At 39.1% G+C, this 15,774-nt stretch overlaps 1 protein-coding gene across 1 annotated transcript in view; it reads left to right on the forward strand.

The window, feature by feature from the left end:
• Window positions 1-15,774, forward strand: part of nbeal1 (neurobeachin-like 1) — a 117,789-nt gene that overhangs the window by 80,406 nt on the left and 21,609 nt on the right. The window contains 8 exon segments of the mRNA XM_062058685.1: window positions 2,121-2,254; window positions 2,338-2,439; window positions 5,484-5,579; window positions 5,663-5,787; window positions 5,872-6,012; window positions 6,090-6,220; window positions 6,306-6,415; window positions 10,812-10,929. Coding sequence (XP_061914669.1) covers window positions 2,121-2,254; window positions 2,338-2,439; window positions 5,484-5,579; window positions 5,663-5,787; window positions 5,872-6,012; window positions 6,090-6,220; window positions 6,306-6,415; window positions 10,812-10,929 — 957 coding nt within the window.

The following is a 15,774-nucleotide window of genomic DNA, read 5'->3' on the forward strand; positions in this document are numbered from 1 at the left end:
TATATATATATATGTATATATATATATTAGGGGTGTGGGAAAAAATCGATTCGAATTCGAATCGCGATTCTCACGTTGTGCAATTCAGAATCGATTCCCATTTTTAAAAAATCGTTTTTTGTTTTGTTTTTTTTTTTTGTTTTTTTTTAAATTAATCAATCCAACAAAACAATACACAGCAATACCATAACAATGCAATCCAATTCCAAAACCAAACCCGACCAAGCAACATTCAGAACTGCAATAAACAGAGCAATTGAGAGGAGACACAAACACGACACAGAACAATCCAAAAGTAGTGAAACAAAAATGAATATTATCAACAACAGTATCAATATTAGTTACAATTTCAACATATCAGTGATTACAAATCCCTCATTGACGTTATCATTAAACATTTGTAAAAATAAAAATAAATGAACAATAGTGTCACAGTGGCTTACACTTGCATCGCATCTCATAAGCTTGACAACACACTGTGTCCAATATTTTCACACAGATAAAATAAGTCATATTTTTGGTTCATTTAATAGTTAAAACAAATTTACATTATTGCAATCAGTTGATAAAACATTGTCCTTTACAATTATAAAAGCTTTTTACAAAAATCTACTACTCTGCTTGCATGTCAGCAGACTGGGGTAGATCTTGCTGAAATCCTATGTATTGAATGAATATAGAATCGTTTTGAATCGGGAAAAAAATCGTTTTTGAATCGAGAATCGTGTTGAATTGAAAAAAAAAAAATCGATTTTGAATCGAATCGTGACCCCAAGAATCTATATATATATATATATATATATATATATATATATATATATATATATATATATATATATATATATGTATATATATATATATATGTATATATATAATATATATATATATATATATATATATGTATATATATATATATATATATATATATATATATATATATATATATATATATATATATATATATATATATATACAGTATACACAGCCCGGCCCCCGGCCAAATTGTTTTAACCCAATGCGGCCCCCGAGTCAAAAAGTTTGGGGACCCCTGCACTACGCTATACTGCCCCCTTTATATAGTCACCTTTACACCGGTTTTACCCAATATTGTAACCTTGAGTGCGTTCTACTTGCTGGTAGCTGGAGTATCCTCAAAGCGTCATTGCGCATTAGGCAACACCATCGTTTTCTCGCTGTGGTCGTTCGACATTGCTCACTTCAAAGGCTCGCCAATGTGGAGATGTGTCAGTTTTGCTCTCTACTTAACATTAAAAATATCAATCAATCAATGTTTATTTATATAGCCCTAAATCACAAGTGTCTCAAAGGGCTGTACAAGCCACAACGAAAATATGTAAACAAAGGTTCCATCGGCATGGAAACAGAAGTTCCCCTTTACCGGGAAATGTAAGTCCCGCTTGGTGAATTTACATTGTGATCACCACAACATTGTAATACATAATAGGGCAAATAATATATTGTAATTCATGTAAGACATAAATAAGACTTCATTTATTTATACATACATAAAATATGCTTTTGAAAATGGGAAAACAATTAATTGGTGAGGGATTACTGTACGCTTCCGCATCGATATCATCATCAAAACGTTTTATTTGACCCATACCAAATTTCCTGGTCAAAAATAAGACCATCTTGACAAAAGTTAGTTATTTTAAAATAGATCACAGGTTATTAAACTTTTTGACCTCAGGGCCCGACTCCTCTACTACAGAGGTGCCCAGGGCCCATTCAAATATCAATACTGAATTAGTAATCTTACTCTTGATTGTAATCGTATTCAATAATTATATCTAACCTACTTATAGTTGAACAAGATAAACCTTGTCAAATGATATAAAAGCATGTGTTAATTGCAAAGATTATTATCCAAACTTAGGCAAAAAACTGATGAAAAATAAATGTACATAAATTTACGCTGTGCTAAAATAAACTAAATTAATAATAATAATAATAATAATAATAATATATATATTTTTGGCGGCCCAACAATGTTTAAGAAACACTGAAATAGATTAATTTGACATAACTTTATTCGAACAGCAAGATTACGTGATATAATAGAACTGCTGATGAATTTGCTTTTGTGTTTCCCGAAGGTGTTGGCCACGACTTCAAATGGCCTCTGAGCCAGATCCGTGAGGTCCACCTGCGGCGATACAACCTGCGACGCTCCGCTTTGGAAATCTTCCTCATTGACCAAACCAACTATTTTCTCAACTTCAAGAAAGAGGTCATTACAATCATATCGGTTGTCTTGTGTCCAATGCTTGCTTCCTAATAGGTGAAAACTTACAAGTGTTTTCCAACTGGCAGGCAAGAAATAAGGTGTATAACCGAATGTTGGTGCTGCGATCCCTCAGTCTGTTCGGAACACGTTCTCCACAGGAGATCCTGAAGGCCTCCGGACTTACACAGGTAAGAAACTACGGTGGAGAGTTCCCATTAGTTAAAATCTGCTTCATCATCAAGCTTGTGTAGATACAGTGGAAACTCAATTTACGGACCTAACTGGTTCTTGAACATGGTTCATAAATCGAAAGGCTTGTATATATATATATATATACATACATACATACATACATACATACATACATACATATATATATATATATATATATATATATATATATATATATATATATATATATATATATGTATACATATACACTACCGTTCAAAAGTTTGGGGTCACATTGAAATGTCCTTATTTTTGAAGGAAAAGCACTGTACTTTTCAATGAAGATAACTTTAAACTAGTCTTAACTTTAAAGAAATACACTCTATACATTGCTAATGTGGTAAATGACTATTCTAGCTCTGCGATGAGGTGGCGACTTGTCCAGGGTGTACCCCGCCTTCCGCCCGATTGTAGCTGAGATAGGCTCCAGCGCCCCCCGCGACCCCGAAGGGAATAAGCGGTAGAAAATGGATGGATGGATGGACTATTCTAGCTGCAAATGTCTGGTTTTTGGTGCAATATCTACATAGGTGTATAGAGGCCCATTTCCAGCAACTATCACTCCAGTGTTCTAATGGTACAATGTGTTTGCTCATTGGCTCAGAAGGCTAATTGATGATTAGAAAACCCTTGTGCAATCATGTTCACACATCTGAAAACAGTTTAGCTCGTTACATAAGCTACAAAACTGACCTTCCTTTGAGCAGATTGAGTTTCTGGAGCATCACATTTGTGGGGTCAATTAAACGCTCAAAATGGCCAGAAAAAGACAACTTTCATCTGAAACTCGACAGTCTATTCTTGTTCTTAGAAATTAAGGCTATTCCACAAAATTGTTTGGGTGACCCCAAACTTTTGAACGGTAGTGTATATGTTTCTTAAATAAAATGTTAATACAATTAAAATTCAAATACAGCTTCACTAGTTTAGACATCATTTTTATACATACAGTATATATGTACCGGTACATATATATGTGTATACAGCGTATATATATGTATACATGCATATATACATATATACATACATATTTAATTATTCTAAAACAACGGCAAGTTGAACTGTCAACGCACACAGACTAAAGTCCCTTTTGTTCTCTCAAAAACGTTAACAACCATGTAGCTAAAATAATAAGATAAAAAGTAAAATGATTCTTACCTTGCTGTCAGTGAATGTTTGGGTCGTGTAAGAGGAGAGAAGGCAGAAGCACAAGGCGGAGAAGGGAGAGGAGGCAGAGAGAGTAGGGGCCAGGGAGTAAGATCAGTGTGTTACTGCTTGGAAGGAGAGTCCTCTTTTTCCGGGGTTCCCCGCACCCCTCTAAGTCTAAGTCCACGGCGATTCCCTTCATCTTTCCAGGCTGGTTTGTTGAAAATAGACAAAAAATGGTGAATGGCGAGAAAAGAAACACACACTGAAGCACTGAGAAGTGGCAACCAAGTAAGTAAAGGATGTGACATAAAGGGCTCCGCCTCTCCAAAATGGCTGCGCCTATGTGTAGTGTACTGCACAGGAAGTGACGTCTCCAAAATGGCTGCGCCCTGAAGCTTCTAGCGGCACACAAAATGAATAAATGAATGAAGCGGTCATACACCGAGAAATGGTTTGCACACAGAGGTATATTTGGCTCGATCTAAAAGTCTGTAAATCGAAAAGTTTGCAAAAAGAGGGGTTCGTTAATCGAGGTAGGGCTGGGCGATATATCGATATACGCGATATATCGCGGGTTTGTCTCTGTGCGATATAGAAAATGACTATATCGTGATATTGGAGTATACGTTCTCACGCAGTTGCTTTTAGCTGCGGGCATTACACTACAGGCTCTTCCCAGTCCGTCTTGTCTCTCCTTCTCACAGACAGACAAGCGCACCTTCTTACATACGTCACATACGTATACGCCCTCGCGCAGCAGAGAGGTAGCGGCATGGGTAACGTTAGCTGTGATGCGAGTGGTAATACGAGAGAAAGAAGGTGCGAATCTGGTAACAAATGAAGGAAGAATTAATTCCCAAGAAAAACAGCAGGGGGTCCATCATCTGGCGGTGGTTTGGCTTCAAGTGGGAATATGTCGAACAGACAACCGTAATTTGTCAAGTGTGGGGCAAAAGCATTTCTACAAAAAGTAGCATTACTGCTAAGATGTAGCATCATTTGAAAAGTCACGTGCTAGAGAATGAAGAGTGCTTACTCCGCATGTCAACATCTCCGTTCGGTGCCACACGCCCACACCATCAAAATGCAGAGGCAAACATTTCCAGATGAAACATTTCCAGATCCATGATTGATTACGTGGACCCCGACTTAAAGAAATTGAAAAACTTATTCGGGTGTTACCATTTAGTGGTCAATTGTACGGAATATGTACTGAACTGTGCAATCTAGTAATAAAAGTTTCAATCAATCAAAAAGTCTGCAGGAACCTACCACATAGCAAAGGACGAACACTATTAGATTTCCTATTATGCAGCTCATTTTTATTTGACACTAATTGAAATATCTTGTGTGACATCATGTTTTAAACTATTGTAGTAGCATTCTGTACAAAAAGTGCACTTTAATTTAGTATTGTTTTGATAAGTCATCTTAGTGACATCATGCACAAAAGTGCACTAATAGCTAGTTTTAAAATGTCTCTGACAATCTTGCACTTTCTGTTTTGGAAATGACATGAATGTTTGTGCCACTGCTTAATAACAGTTTAATAAATACAGTTTTGGTAAATTGACTTAGTTGTGATTTCCTTCTCTGTCTGAAAGTTTAAAATGAGCATATATTAATGCAGTATGAACAAGAATGTTTTAATGTAGACACAGAATCATCATACTGCTGTGATTATATGCATCAAGTGTTAATTCAAGGCTAAGGCAAAATATTGAGATATATATCGTGTATCGCGATATGGCCTAAAAATATCGAGATATTAAAAAAAGGCCATGTCGCCCAGCCCTAAATCGAGATTCCACTGTAATCGCTTTTCATGCTTTTTGGGTCAAAATGTGCACAGAAATGGGTGAATCGGGAGATTTCCAACTTTGACTACCTGATGCAACTCAACACAATTGCGGGGAGAACGTACAACGACCTGGCACAGTACCCAGTGGTGCGTTGAACCACTAAACAGAAGGATCTGCCACTATGAGCTACCGCGGTTGAACTCTTTCTGCCGTGTACCCCTGTTGTCAGTTTCCCTGGGTTCTGGCTGACTACACGTCAGAAAAGCTGGACCTTTCGGATCCACGGGTGTTTAGGGACTTGTCAAAGCCAGTGGCAGTACAGAACAACCGCAACGCCAAGGCAGTTCGAGAAAGGTACGTTTCAGATGAAAAACATACAGTATTTTGAAGCGCTTTGCCGTCCATAACAATCCTCTTTATGGGCTCCATGTCTGCCAGGTATGACAGCTTTGAGGACCCAACAGGTACCACAGACAAGTTCCATTATGGCACCCACTATTCCAGCGCCGCCGGGGTGATGCACTACCTCATCCGAGTGGAGCCCTTCACCTCCCTGCACATCCAGCTACAGAGTGGACGGTAAGCAGAGTGTTTTAACCTTCAGCCTAAAATGGGTCGGATATTCCTACACATTTCTCATGTCTCGCTGCGCTCAGGTTCGACTGTGCCGACCGCCAGTTCCACTCCATTCCGGCAACGTGGCAGACCCTCATGGACAACCCCAATGATGTCAAGGAGCTCATCCCGGAGTTCTTTTACTTCCCTGAGTTTCTTGAGAACCATAATGGTGAGGCTTGCTACGGTTCGAACACAAGTTGTTATGCACATCGGGTTAACTCCGCTCCTTTTGTGCCCTGTTGTCACTCACTCAGGCTTTGACCTTGGACGCAGGCAGATAACCAAAGAAAGAATAAATGATGTCATTCTCCCTAAATGGGCCACGTCTCCTGAGGACTTTATCTGCAAACACCGCAAAGCCCTGGTGAGATTCCGCTCCACTTCTCCTGCTCTTTGCTATTTATTGCATATTGCCAGTGTAGACCTTTCGGCGTGTTCCACGGGTACATTTACCTGCATGTCACAGGAGTATTTTCTTGTTTTTTTGAAAATCCCCATTCGCTGATGCCATGGCAGTCAACTTACTGGGGTCTACACAAAACATTACGTAATATGAAACTGTTTAAAAAAATTTAAAAAAAATACTAATAAAAGATTCTACATGAGTTCACAATATAATTGATCACTATCAATGTATGTATAAAAAGGATAACATTGCATTAATCAACATGAAAAATCTAAATAACACATGAAATAACACAAAATAATTTAGTTTAATGTTATTGTCTGGACTGTGGTCACTTTATATATGATATCGAGTGGTATATTATTCCAATAAGCCACAGGTGTCAAACTCAAGGCCCAGGGACCAGATCTGGCCCGCCACATCATTGTATGTGGCCCGCGAAAGCTTGGGAAAAGTGTGTGTTAATAAAATACTTTTTTTTTTTTTTTTTACTAAATGAAAATAATTATTTCTATTTTGACAGGGAAAAAATACATATTTTAAATGTTATTAGCTATTCATGCCAAATATTACATTATTATATCGTGTTTTACAAAAATAGGTTAGTAAAGATAAAAATAAACAGTTGAATATTTGCTTGTCACCTTTATGTATGATGTATCATTAATTTGTACAAACTCTTTTACTATGAAGCCACGTTGATGTAACACGTGGCTTGCTGAAATAAGCAGGGGCGTCCATGATAACGTTGCTTGGATGGCAACATATGTTGCTCCAAAACCTGTATGTACCTTTCAGCATTAATGGCGCCTTCACAGATGTGTAAGTTACCCATGTCTTGGGCACTAATACACCCCCATACCATCACAGATGCTGGCTTTTCAACTTTGCGCCTATAATAATCCGGATGGTTCTTTTCCTCTTTGTTCCGGAGGACACGACGTCCACAGTTTCCAAAAACAATTTGAAATGTGGACTCGTCAGACCACAGAACACTTTTCCACTTTGTATCAGTCCATCTTAGATGAGCTCAGGCCCAGCGAAGCCGACGGCGTTTCTGGGTGTTGTTGATAAACGGGTTTCGCCTTGCATAGGAGAGTTTTAACTTGCACTTACAGATGTAGCGACCAACTGTAGTTACTGACAGTGGGTTTCTGAAGTGTTCCTGAGCCCATGTGGTGATATCCTTTACACACTGATGTCGCTTGTTGATGCAGTACAGCCTGAGGGATCGAAGGTCACGGGCTTAGCTGCTTACGTGCAGTGATTTCTCCAGATTCTCTGAACCCTTTGATGATATTACGGTCCGTAGATGGTGAAATCCCTAAATTCCTTGCAATAGCTGGTTGAGAAAGGTTTTTCTTAAACTGTTCAACAATTTGCTCACACATTTGTTGACAAAGTGATGACCCTCGCCCCATCCTTGTTTGTGAATGACTGAGCATTTCATGGAATCTACTTTTATACCCAATCATGGCACCCACCTGTTCCCAATTTGCCTGTTCACTTGTGGGATGTTCCAAATAAGTGTTTGATGAGCATTCCTCAACTTTATCAGTATTTATTGCCACCTTTCCCAACTGCATTGTCACGTGTTGCTGGCATCAAATTCTAAAGTTAATGATTATTTGCAACAACAAAAAATGTTTATCAGTTTGAACATCAAATATGTTGTCTTTGTAGCATATTCAACTGAATATGGGTTGAAAATGATTTGCAAATCATTATATTCCGTTTATATTTACATCTAACACAATTTCCCAACTCATATGGAAACAGGGTTTGTACATGAAAAAATCAAGTGCATAGGCAATAATGTAATAATATGAGGTGAATACTGGTACACATTTATATCAATGCTGTCAAATTATTTTTTATTTTTTTGATGATTAATCACAGGTTATTGCCCGCATGCATAATTTTAGTTAATTTTAAAAAAGTGGCCCTATAAATGCAGCCATTACTGCGATGTGGCCCTCAATAAAAACAAGTTTGACACCCCTGCAATAAGCAAAGGCTCTATAAATGACAGTTTTTTTCCATTGTGTTTGTTTTTGAACAAGGTATGACAACATTACCGTTAACAGCGTATCTTGTATTGTAATTATGTGCATCAATGCAATAGTCGATCTGGTCAAACAAAAATGCGGGAAATTTTGAGTTGGTAACACAACAAAAAAGTGTGGCCAAACCTGAAGAAATCCTTTGCTTTATAGTGAGCTTGAGAGGCTGGAGTGCATCTTATCAATGTTAGTTCTAATAGAACAGGCCAGAGCAAGTCCAGCAGCTCTCTTCTGAGCAATCTCTTATTTAACAAGATTTGTATTGAGCTATAATCCGAGAGACACAAAATTAATGATTCACAAACTTGACCCTGGATACATAGGAAGAAGACTTTCTTGTGACTGCTATACCGCGACCCATTTTGCTAACTATTGTATTTTTATGCTCGGTCCATGATCGTTGACCATCTAGGGAAATGCCCAGCAATTTTGCTTTGTCTACCTGTTCTATGGGATTACCGGCTATGGCTAGGTTAAGTTTAGGTGTCGAAAGCAATTTATGTCGCGACCCAAAAACAATACTCTTCGACCCCAAAAGGGACAAGCGGTAGAAAATGGATGGATGGATAGTTTTAGCATTTATTTAAGACTAATAAGTATGACTTATAGAAAGTAATATTAATAATAATGGATTAGATTTATATAGCGCTTTTATATATATGGGATTAGGGATGAGTACCAATTCACATTTGAATCGATACTGTACTAATTCCTGGTACCTGGGAATAGAGATCGACCGATTATCGGCGCCAATATCTGGCATTTTGACATATATCGATATCAGCAGTTTTTTATTGGTATCAGCCTTTTTTGGTATCAGAACGACATCAGCAGATACTATATATACACATATGATTCCAGTATTTAGTATTTGACGAAATCAATAATTAGTAGTAATCACAGATCAAGCACCAGTACGTTTACCCTGCATGAGAAAAGTTCCTTTTTTGCTGGTGGCCAATTTTTTTGAATACATTTAAGAATAAAAGTGACTCTTATTGTCAGTTATCTACAGGGATGTTTTGATACCTGAGAGGGCATTTATTTAAGTTCTTGTAAAAGTTGTTCTCCAGTCTGCTCAGCTGCTTTCACTGTGGCGCTCACATGGCCGTGACTATAACCTTACTCTATAAATATTTTAGATTTTTTTTTTTCTTGCCCGGATGTGGGTTTAGATCTGAGGATGTTGTTGTGGTTTTTGAAGCCCTGTGAGGCATTTGTGACTAAGGGCTATATAAATGAACTTTGATTGATTGATTGGTTGATTATCTCGCAGACTCTGATGGTGAAAAAAAACACAGTTATATGTGAAGCATTTTTCACGCGAAAAGAGGCGTCTTTAAGGTACATTTCTGCCTTTTTGCAGCGTCGAGACCACATAAGTCCAGAACCACCGTGAGTCTAAGCCAGGCCAGCTGTGGCTACAAATCTAACTTACCACCTTCAAGGCATGAATGTGGAGTGATCGAATGATGAGTTCTCAGTTCTCTGTAAAGCGCTTTGAGTGTCTATAAATCCATTTTTATTGTTATTTTTATTATTACTGTAGCGATGGAGTCGCTTGACAAGCCTCCGTCCGCAACTCTTGGAGCAGGGGCTCATTAAAGGAGCGCCGCGATTTTCATGTTCCGTGATTCAATCAAATAACGCGACAGAAATGGATAGACATGAGGATGACAGAAAATATATCCCTGACAAAAATCCAAACTTTGTGTACATTCTTTGACAAATAGGAGATATCTTGTATAGGTAAAGAAGTGCAGGCAGCAGCTGTAGTAGTTTTGATGACCACATTTGGAAGTGATGAAATCACCATGTAAAATTGCTAACGCTAATCAGTTACATGGTAATGGCTATCCAATTTAAATTAGCATAGAGCTAGCGCATTTTGAAAAGTGGCCTCTTACTTTTGGGTGCTTTCTATCAGGCATGCTTTGCTTTGTTGTCACGCAATTGTGCAACATTACTAAGAGACTGCCCACTACAAATACACGTGTTTGCTTGAGGGTCTGGAACCGGACATGACGTGACGTCCAACAAATGTATCAAAATATGGTACCGTTTGATCTTATTTGAATCTTGGGTCGGTTACCTGTCAAAATACAGAAGGTGCCCATCCCTAAATACACTACTGTACATCTTTTTGTAAGGGTAATGAAATGGGCTTTTGGAGTTTTTCCTTGCCTGGATATAGGTTCGGATCAGCGGATGTCGTTGTGGTTTGTGAAGCCCTTTGAGGAACTTGTGATTAATGGCTACAAATAAACTTTGATTGTGTGATGCTCTGACAGGAATCTGAGCACGTGTCAGCGCACCTTAACGAATGGATCGACCTGATCTTCGGTTACAAGCAGAGAGGTCCTGCGGCAGTGGAGGCCCTCAACGTCTTCTACTACTGCACATATGAGGGTAAAACACCCCGAGTAGTCATCCTGGCACCATCTTTGTAATATCACACACTGCCTCTAGTCCAGGCGTGTCCAAACTGGGCCCGCCAGACATCACGAGTTCAACAAAGCATCGCACTGCGGAGTGCTTTCAAATTAATCTTAAATATGAGGCTGCATATTTGCTGCCATCTTGTGGACAATGTGATTAAATCCAATCAATGACCCTTGAAAGTACTTTGAAATAACAGCACAGCATTTCCTATACGACACAATCCTAACAACCTTCCCTAGTCATGATGCAAAAAAAAAAAAAAATTATAATGATAATGCAATTAACATAACGGTCAACACACATTGTCACATAACAAAACCTGCTCACTGAACATTGTTGATATTACGAAAAACGTCCAAACACCATAACAAAATTCTAAATTACAGCCATTTAAATCCATTAGATTGCATGATGGGAAAAATGTGAAACACTCTCTCCACACTTATCCATGTTTGGCGCATTTTAGCTGCTTGATATTTCTGATCGATTACAAAACTTTAAGAAGGTCGTCACAGAAGTAAACAAGGTAGGAGTCAAACTTTCACATACTCTTAATATATAAATTATATTCATTATATATCCATTATATTAACTATATAGCGACCATATTAATATAGTATGTACAGACACATATATGTATACATATAAAATATATGAATAGTTACGTGTGTGTGTGTGTGTGTGTGAGTGTGTGTGTAAGTGTGTGTATGTGTGTGTGTGTGTGTGTGCGTGTGTGTGTGTGTGTGTGTGTGTGTGTGTGTGTGTGTGTGTGTGTGTGTGTGTGTGTGTGTGTGTGTGTGTGTGTGTGTGTGTGTGTATATATATATATATAAAATTAATAAGTACAGACCTAACTGCTTGGCATCTCTGCCTGTCGCACCTCCTCCAGTGCACTTCGAGGTCAGCTGCAGGGTCGTCAGCTGGTGCCACCGTTCACTGATGTTTCGCCCCCAAGCCAGGACACCTCGCGGTGGGGGGGCAGTGGCTAAGCGGGGACGTCTCCCCGCGCCACTCCCTGCAACTGACCTCAATGGGGTGTTGCGCCCCAAGTGTTGTCCCTCCTTCATAGCCACATCCAGAAACTTGCCTTCTCTGCCTCCTCTGCCAACTCCTTAATGGCTCTCCTCAGGCTGCAACCGGTCATTCCCGCCGCACACAGGAGCCGGGTCACAGAACCTCCTACGAAGCCCCTGCATCCGATCTCCACGGAGTGAATGGACGCAGACCAGCCTCCCCCCTTGCAGTCCTCTGTCAGGTCGCTGTACTTTGACCGTTTGAACTCATGTGCTACTGGTATTCCCTCCTCCCATGGCACGGTTAGTTCAATGATGAGGACTTTCTTAGCAGCTGAGGACCACATCACAACGTCTGGTCTTAGCGTTGTCTGTATTACCTCAGTTGGGAAGACTAGCAGCTTGTCCAAGTCAACGCGCATCTCCCAGCCCTTACCAGGGGTAAGCAGAAGTGATGATCTTCCCGCCTCTGTCTTCTGTCCTACCTCTCCTGGTTTGATGAAATTGATGTTTGGCCGATGGGGATCTGTGGCGTTGTTTGCCCCGACTCTGCATCTCTCCAACAGCTCTGCCAACTTCCTCAGCACCTGATTGTGTCGCCACCGGAAGCGCCCCTGCGTCAGCGCGACGTTGCAACCTGAAAGGATATGTTTGAGTCCTGCATTGTCTTTGCTGCACAGGGAGCACTTGCCCTCGCTTCCGAACCACTGGGCGAGGTTTCGAGGGCATGGCAGGGTGTCATACGCTGCCCTCACGAGGAAGCTAAGCCGAGATTGAGGAGTTCGCCAGATGTCGTCCCAGGTTATGACTCTTTTGATGGTATCCTCCCAGCGAGTCCATGCCCCCTGTTTTCCCTGGGATACGGCCTTGATCCAATACTGGTCTTGCGCCACTTGTGTGACCTCTTCCACCACCATGGCCTTCCTTTGCTGTCTCGTGGCTTTGGACCAGAACTGGACTGGTTGCCCCCATCCCAGTCCTGCCCGGCTGTCTTGGACTCTTCCCAGAATCTCCTTGTACTTCAGCCTTGAGACAGCTTGGTCCACTTCCACCTGAGCCTTCCACTTTCGTCCAGTGCGGACAGTCACCGCTGCACTCTTCACAGCTTCGTCTCTTGATTCCCTCAACTCCAGTACAAGGCGAGTCTTCTCCTGCCTGTAACCCAGATTGATTGACTTCAGAGGAAGTTGCAGAATGTTCTTGCCGAAAAGACCTGTCCGAGAAACAGCGGGGGAGGCCCAGCCACTTCCTGATATAACCGTTGGCGATGCTGTCCATCTTGCTGGCCTGAGAAGATGGAATTTCGGCTACTTTCAGCGGCCACATTACGCGGTGGAAAAGTGTGAAGTGGTAACACCAAACCTTCAGCTTCCCAGGAAGTTGGCTGCCGTCGATCCTTACGAGCCCCTCTTTTAGTTGTTTCTGGACCACCCTCCCCATCTGCCTGTCCGAGAGCTCTGCTGTATACTCCCTCCCGAGGCTTCGGATGGGCTGCTCTGCCAGGAGTGGAATCTTCTCACCTCCTGATGTGAAGACTGTCCTGTCATCTCTCACACCCTTCCTGATGGACAGGCTCCTGGACTTAGCAGGCTTTATCTTCATCCTCGCCCAGACGGTCAGTTCGTCGAAACGCTTGAGGAGTCGTGCTGTGCATGGGGCGGTCTGTAGGATGCTTGTCACATCATCCATGAAACCTCTCAGAGCGGGGAGTCTTCCTCCTGACGGTGTTTTCAGGCCTCTGACCATTTGCCCTGCTCCAATGAGTAACACTTCAAATGCAGCCATAAAGAGGATTGGTGATATGGAGCAGCCCATGGCAATTCCCACTTCCAACCGCTGCCATCCTGTCATGTAGTCATCTACTGAGAAGCACATGTGTAGGTTGTTGAAATACTTGGCTATGATGTTACTGACACACACAGGAACGTGGAAGAAATTCAGGGCAAACTCAACCAGCTTGTGTGGTACTGAGCCATAGGCATTTGCCAGGTCGAGCCATACCACGTGGAGGTTGCTCCTCTCTCTTTTGGCATATATGAATAGTTACGTGTGTGTGTGTGTATGTGTATATATATATATATATATATATATATATATATATATATATATATATATATATATATATATATATATATATATATATATATAGTCAAGTATATATATGTGTGTATATATATGTATCTAAATATATATATATATATATATAGTCAAGTATATATATATGTGTATATACAGTGTATGTACCTGTATGTATCTATATATGTATATGTGTGTATATATATATATATATATATATATATATATATATATATATATATATATATATATATATATATATATATATGTGTATATATATACACACATGTATATATATATATATATATATATATATATATACTGTATATATATATATATACTGTATATATATGTGTGTGTATATATATGTATATATATACACACATGTATATATATATATATATATATATATATATATATATATATATATATATATATATATATATATATATATATATATATATATATATACTGTATATATATGTGTGTGTATATATGTTTATATATATGTATACATATATATACATATATATGTATGTATATATATGTATGTATATATATTTATATATGTATATATATATGTGTATATATATGTATATATATATATATATGTATATATGTATATATGTATATATATATATATGTATATATATATATATATATATGTATATATATATATATATATATATATATGTATATATATATATATATATATATGTATATATATATATATGTGTGTGTGTGTGTATATGTATATATATGTGTGTGTGTATATATGTATATATATGTATATATTAGGGCTGCAACTAACGATTAATTTGATAATCGATTAATCTGTCGATTATTACTTCGATTAATCGATTAATAATCGGATAAAAGAGACAAACTACATTTCTATCCTTTCCAGTATTTTATTGAAAAAAACCCAGCATACTGGCACTATGTTGTGGACATTGGGGGTGCAGCATACACCAATAATAACACAGAAATGTAATTCATCAGAACTGAATCAGATATTGTACACGTTTCTGTTGTGAATACTAAAGGATTCATTTTAGGCTGCCTCTGAATAATAGCATGAAATATTCCAGCACCTTCATAACGTTTAGTTATACTAAAGCGTCACTCAAATCTAAATATATTTACATAGCTTTATCGGCCCGGCTACATTGATCCATTATGAAACCAACCTGAGATATTTCTGTCCGTTACGTTTATTTCCAAATTGGTAACCGTGCGTTTTCTCTCCCAAAACGGAGTCAAATGTGCCGGAGACACATTATCAGCCCCGCGTTGCAACAAAGGCATAACGTTAAAGTTACCTACAAAAAAGCTGAACTCATGAATGCTTGTTGCCACTATGGACTTAAAAAGTTACGTAATCCATGGCTCCAACATGTTTCCTTTTCAGGTGCTCCTGAAGCAATGTTGTACTTCCGTGCCATTTTGCAGGAAACGGTCTTCTTTGAAGTCTTTAAAGGGAAATGTTCCCACACTTTTGACGACTTAGGTCGTACACTTTTCTCCATTGAAGCAATAACCTCAAGATGTTTCTCCGCTAAACTATCAGTAGTGTTTTCCTGCGCCATTTTTCGAATTTTTCCAGCAAAGGAGACGCCGTCGTCATGTGAGCTGCACATGACCACGTCATTGGCTAGCTTATGCCACCTCATGAGACGTACGCTGTTTTGAACTGGTTTTGTACTTATTTTGATTATTGTTT

The sequence above is a fragment of the Entelurus aequoreus genome, linkage group LG01, assembly GCF_033978785.1.
Source record: "Entelurus aequoreus isolate RoL-2023_Sb linkage group LG01, RoL_Eaeq_v1.1, whole genome shotgun sequence".
NCBI classification, from domain to species: Eukaryota; Metazoa; Chordata; class Actinopteri; order Syngnathiformes; family Syngnathidae; genus Entelurus; species Entelurus aequoreus.